This window comes from Esox lucius, chromosome 15 (genome assembly GCF_011004845.1).
Source record: "Esox lucius isolate fEsoLuc1 chromosome 15, fEsoLuc1.pri, whole genome shotgun sequence".
Classification (NCBI taxonomy): Eukaryota; Metazoa; Chordata; class Actinopteri; order Esociformes; family Esocidae; genus Esox; species Esox lucius.
The window spans coordinates 3,733,449-3,740,314 of record NC_047583.1 but is presented as its reverse complement, the minus strand read 5'-3'; the positions used below and the strand labels follow the sequence as shown (position 1 = coordinate 3,740,314).

Here is a 6,866-nt window from a genome sequence, read left to right as displayed (position 1 = left end):
CCTTGTCCCGTAGCAAAGGTTTTAGTCAAGAAAATAATTCTGTAATATTTCTGAGGCTATGGGATGAGCAATGATTTGAAGAAATATTTTTTTTTATTCCTGGAAGAAAAATATATCAATTGACAACTCATGAACAGCCCAACTGAAAATAAAGTCGGACTGGAAATATTCTTCTTTTGGATATGTTTGTGCATTTCTCGAGCAATCATATTTTCTAATGGTTATTGAGTCATTCACAACTCCATGGTGAATTTATTTACGCTGATGCTCATAGCTTGAGTCTCTGCAAGGGATAATGATAACAACAAAAACAAAAAATCTTACTAAAAAAGCCCAGTGTGTCTTCCATTGAATGAATCTCTGGTTTTCCTAGTATCCGTTTTTCCGCAGGCTGTTGCGCACAGCCTGGTGCTTGGGGAAGAAGTATGTTGCACAAGGCTAGACTCTCTAGGATACTCGATAATTGCCTTACCATGATTTTAAATAGTGACAACAGTTCCATGCAGTCAGAGCAATCATCCTCAAAGAATTGACCACATCCACAACATTCTAAAATAATCCTACTTCAGCAGTGAGCGAAATATTTGAAATTATGTTCGTTTCCAGAAGCACATAGAATAAGATGTTTTATTATAAAAGTATCTCCATAAAACGTTAATATATACAAAACAAAAATGTAGGCTAGGTGAAAAGATATTGCACATTACCATAATCTTCAGCATTAAAACATCAGTACCGGTTCTCTGGCTTGGTACCATTTAAAAACCGAACTTCACAACAATACTGGCAAAAAATTGGTCATGGCAAAACGCACTATCTTCACGCAGGCATACTCCCCACTTCACACAAACATTCGCACCATCGGGTTTAAAACAACAAAACAAATATGGGAACACAGAATAACTCGTATATACAAACCTTGACAACTAAAACCGTCAGGGTAAAAATAGTAATTGAAACTAAGACAACACAGGTGTAAATGCTTGCATCCCAAAGATGCGTTAACACAGGCAGCTAAATTCTGATACTTTTTTCTCCACTAATTGGTCGTTTGACCAATCATATCACATCTTTTATCATCAGATTAGTTTGTGAGCTATTGGAGCCGCAACTCTTGAAAGTGGCAGTGTATGAAATAGGATGGCATGTCCGCTTTGAGAGACATACGCATACTTATCTAATGGCAATAACTGGATAAATACCTAACTACACATGAATAACGACATTTCTTGAATTTCCAACACTTATTCTATATTGATCAAGCCAATCCCTGAGCTCAGAGATACGGTATCCCTCCGGCCCTCTGCCTCCTTGGTAAACAATCTTTCCATCCTGAAGTATGTAAAGTCTATCGAAATATGCTCCATATGCTGCGTTAGACGAGTTCTCCATGCTGTCTGCGACAACGAGGCACCCAGGGACTTCACGGTTCATTATTTGAGCGGCACCGAGTCTGTCCTCAAGACAGCGGTGTTTGGGAATTTGGTAGGGAGCGTCGGAGCTCATCCATCCGTCCGACGGATGCGCCTCCTCTATATACACAACCACAGAGTCTGCGACATCAGCGTACTGCCGCACCACACGCTGGAACGCCTTCAAGCGTGTCATAAACGGTGGTCATGTGCAGCTTCCAAAGTTTAGAATTAGAGGTCTCTTGTCTTTGGCATAATCAAGGATGCGACTGCGTCTCTGATCGCGGAGCTGCACAACTTCGGTGTTAGGCGCTATATATCCAAGATGCGCTGATTTTAAGAAGTCCAGTTTGTGGCCATGCCAGACCGCTTTGAGTGACTCCCAGCTGAACATTCTATTAGAATCAGAAACACATAGGGGGGGGTCAACAATATTTCCTTCTTGTTGTTTCATTTTGAAGAACACCCTCTTCCTTACACATTGAAAATCAAGAAACCACAGCATTATCGCCGCGAAGAGGAATCGAGGTAGCAGGATAAGACAGACAATAGCATTTTTCAGAGCCTTTACTGTATTCATTCCGAGTAATAATCGCCGACCGGCGAATTTATATGAGCTCCAAAACTTCCGCAGACCGCGTTCTTTCTTCGCCGCGATCCTACGCAGAAGTTACACACTGCGTGTAACTTCCCTTTATATAGCACCGGCAGTGGATTTGAATGAAAAACACCCCGCCTCCAAACCGTGGCCGAATCCTCACATGGCGGGGATTACCTTCTATCAACTTAAAGGCAAGTGCGGATGGGAGAAGGAGAGAGAAACGGAGATAGAGAGAGAGAGAGATAGAGAGAGAGAGTGAGAGAGTGAGAGAGAGAACAATTGTGAATTGTGTTTGTTAAGCTGTTAAAAAAATTAATTATTGAAAATATTTTTCATATTACATAGCTAGCCTACAGTTCACAAAGTCGTGTGTTAAACATCCTACTTGAGTAGAGACGGAAAAATACCAGAGATAACGATTTTGTGTTACCAAAATCTACTGTTAATTCAACCAAAATTATTCAATTTAATAGCTGCGATATGAATCAGGCAATGGCAAACCATGTGTCGTATAATTAAAAATCAAAACTCTTGTTCGTGCGTAATTACGCACAAAACATTCACCGACACCCCATTACATATAAGCCTGTATTTCATATGTATCGTCAGTCTATTCTGCATATGTTTGAAATAGTGCAAACAGCAAACAGTCAGGCTTTTAAGAACCAGTTCGGCACGTGCTCCATTACAATAAATAACACGTTTTAGGACCAATTATGGATGTGCAACCCAATCCTATTTTCGAAAAACAAACTTTAAAGTTAGCAATTTTTCCATTTTTTGTTAGTTACTAGATTACAATTGATCTCGAATTTTTAACAATCCATTTCAGACAAATTGGTTAAAGGACGCCATTGATAATCAGGAAAATCGTAATTATGTACTCAAATCGCAGTGGAATGCTTAGGATTCGACTCAAATGCGTTTTCTTTGTGTAAATTAATTAAACTTTCAATACTAGGCTAACTCAATTTCAACGTAGGCTAAATCAGTTCCAGTGTTGGACATTTCAGTTCCAGTGGTCCTACATTTGACACCCTGAGGTGTATTTAAGGTATATGTTAATAAACGCATACGTTCGGACGTATTAATGAGATTCAAACTAAACGAAATTACACTTAATAATATTTGCATAATCGCGTCGTCGGGGTCAGGTGGCAGACTAGTCTGTGCCAATGGAACAGTGCGTAACAGTGCGTCGATCCGCACACAGTAGGCTCTGTCTTGCAAAGCAGTTACACAAACTGTGACTACATGTCACATGAAACTTAACTCTGTTCTCTAAAGCTATTTAAACAGAAAATGGCCCTTTTGTAGTGTGTTATGGCTCTGACCTTTCATAGTTCAATATCTGATCCTTTTATCTTGATCATTGGAAAGGAGCTACACCAGCGTTTAAGTGCTACCGTGGCTGTTTATACGCGAGGCCCAATTCGGATCTTTTTACACTAATTTGTATTTTCGCTCAACTAATCGTGTTCTTCTGCAATAAATTGGAAAAACATCCTAATTGAGCTGCTTAATTGTCTAAACTCAGTATATTTACCGCAACAAAAAAAAAATCAATGACCCTTGAAAATGTTATATATTTTTTGTTGACCGACATATCTTGTGTATATCAGTCAGTCAGTCAGTCAACCAATTAACCCATCAAACACTGCTGTGCTAATAATCCTTAACATTCATTCCATGTCACATATTAACTATTGTTTGACGTCAGCAGAGATGTTCAGCCTCCTGCCTTAATGAGCAGAATCCACACAGGCGATCCTCTTGACGAGAAGCGAACGACTTCCACTTAACAATGACATCCTTTTCAGAAAGTTATTTTTTTTTAATCGCGACAGTTTTTCAAACCTGACATGTATCATGAACACACGAAAGACACCATTATCACATTGAATGCTAAATTGGCTAATGTCATCAGGCGAAGTACACATGTAAAGTGAAAGCATTTAAAGGGGAAGTTCAACCATTTTTATATGTGGCCTTATTTTACCCCCAACATTTTTTTTTTACAGCTCTGTAACCAGAAAATTCAATTCACATTTACAATTATAACTTCACCAAAATGCATACATTTACAAGAGGACAGAACAACACACAGTTAAGGTGACTAGACATCCCAGTTTGCCTGGGATCGTCCTGGTTTCAAGGTGGGTGTCCCGGGACCCGACAAATATCTGTAAAACACTAACATTTCCTGCTTTTCAATATTCTCTACCAAATTGTCGCGGTTTTCACCAGAATTAAAATAATAATAATACTGTAATGTTTCCCCATACAAGTCAGAGCCAAACAAACAACTGTGTAGAGAAGTATTAATGAGATTTGTCGCTTAGCAAAGCATCAATTCTCATCAAAGCTGGAGGAAGCAGAAAAACACAGAGGACCGTGAATACAATCCCAGTTTGGAGGTTTCAAAATGTGGTCACCCTACATACAGAGCTGGGTAAATACTATCATCCTGCCAAGAGCACATCTTTCAGAAATCTACTCACATCCCTACCAATGTTAACTTCCTGAACGCTTTGTCCGTTCTCCCACATTTCCCTTTTTTTTCAACATGTAAATATTCTATAATGTTCCCTTACACCCATGCGATTACACTTGTAAGTGCCAAAGGAGGCTTAGCTGACTAAACTATCCAAATATGTTAAATAGACACACAGCCTGTCTGTGGCTATGTAGAAATGCAGAAAATGTGCTTTAAAGAAGAAGCTGAATCCAGGATATGGTTACTCCAGTGGTGCACTGAAGACCTCATAGTTAATTTCCTTGAATATTTTTTTTTTTATCACACTCAAGTATTGTGTTGTGATGCTTAGCAGGTTTTTTTGATGTTCGATGTTCCATCACGAAACGTTCAAGAACCTCAACATAGTAAACCTGTGTCTCTTTCAGATATTGATTTGCACTCTGTCCGTACGTGATTAACTTCCCTTTTCTAATGGAGGGAAAAAAGCCCTCTAGGCATGCAGAACACATGGAGACAATGACTGAATCAAACCTTAACCAGCAGTTACTGTAAGCCAGTGAGTAATGTCTGTCCTTGACTTAGCAGCAGTAAACCCACCGCAAAACCGGAGACACATCAACTACTATTCCATATGCTTTAGAGAGTTGTCTCGGGGGTTCCTTTTGGTAACCCAGTGGTTTTAAATAGCCAATAAAGTCCCTTGTTCTTCACTGTATGTGGAAAAAAAGGTGGGTTTAACATGATACAAGTGCTGTGCGGAAAACGGCAGGGTATGTATTTTTGCCTGACTGAAATCCCTTTGCCACTTCTGAGAAATCCCACAAGTTTACCAACGTTGCTTTCTGGTTTCAGACATGAGTTGTGAGTAATGCCTCTTATTGCTTATGGTGCAATCTGTTTGACGAGATGGGGGACGTGTCAAACAATGACGGATGCTGTTTTGTATCAAAAACATGTGCCTTTCCGCTTTGTGGAAGAGTGACGACCATTAACATCCTCCCAAAATCACATAAAAGGAAAATGTTGATGAAATGTCAGACTGGAGAAATGACAATAAAATCATAATCTTATTTTGGACAGCAATGTCCATGTCCAGAAGCTACTTAAGGGTCAGCATGACAGAACTGTTATTTCCACCCTCAATAGTGAGAAACCCATCCATTGTTCATCCTAACCTCAATGATACATGAGAGAGATGCATGGTTATGTATTGATGTTGTGTATGAACTGTGCGTGTGCGTGTGGAGTTTGTGAGTATGTGTGTGGGCAAAGTGTATGCTCCTGTACAACGCATATCAATATACTACACACCCTAATTAAAAATGCAGCTTTGTTGATGATGTCATGATGTCAGACCATTCTTCACCTTCAATAATGCCCTGTAAACCAACAATACTTCAAAGAAAAAGAACTGCATATTTACAACAATAACAGCAATTGTCAGATTCAGTGTCAGATACAGTGGGGAGAACAAGTATTTGATACACTGCCGATTTTGCAGGTTTTCCCACTAACAAAGCATGTAGCAAGTCTGTAATTTGTATCATAGGTACACTTCAACTGTGAGAGGTGGAATCTAAAACAAAAATCCAGAAATTCACATTGTATGATTTTTTTTAATAATTAATTTGCATTTTATTGGATGACATAAGTATTTGATCACCTACCAACCAGTAAGAATTCCGGCTCTAACAGACCTGTTAGTTTTTCTTAAAGAAGCCCTCCTGTTATCCACTCATTACCTGTATTAACTGCAGCTGTTTGAACTCATTACCTGTATAAAAGACACCTGTCCACACACTCAATCAAACAGACTCCAACCTCTCCTCAATGGCCAATTCCAGAGAGCTGTGTAAGGACATCAGGGATAAAATTGTAGACCTGCACAAGGCTGGGATGGGCTACAGGACAATAGGCAAGCAGCTTGGTAAGAAGGCAACAACTGTTGTCGCAATAATTAGAAAATAGAAGAAGTTCAAGATGACTGTCAATCTCCCTCAGTCTGGGGCTCAATGCAAGATCTCACCTCGTCGGGCATCAATGATCATGAGGAAGGTGAAGGATCAGCCCAGAACTACACGGCAGGACCTGGTCAATGACCTGAAGAGAGCTGGGACCACAGTCTCAAAGAAAACCATTAGTAACACACTACGCCGTCATGGATTAAAATCCTTCAGCGCACGCAAGGTCGCCCTGCTCAAGCCAGCGCATGTCCAGGCCCGTCTGAAGTTTGCCACTGACCATCTGGATGATCCAGAGGAGGAAAGGGAGAAGGTAATGTGGTCTGATGAGACAAAAATGTAGCTTTTTGGTCTACAGTCCACTCGCCGTGTTTGGAAGAAGAAGAAGGATGAGTACAACCCCAAGAACACCA

The 6,866-nt window shown here is 40.0% G+C and overlaps 1 protein-coding gene across 1 annotated transcript; it reads right to left on the bottom strand.

Moving 5' to 3' along the window:
- Positions 1–613: 613 nt before the first annotated feature.
- On the bottom strand, positions 614–2,125 carry dio3a (iodothyronine deiodinase 3a). The gene has a single exon (XM_010879522.3). It carries the CDS (start codon positions 1,990–1,992, stop codon positions 1,207–1,209), a length of 786 nt encoding a protein of 261 aa, XP_010877824.2. The 5' UTR covers positions 1,993–2,125; the 3' UTR covers positions 614–1,206.
- Positions 2,126–6,866: the final 4,741 nt, after the last annotated feature.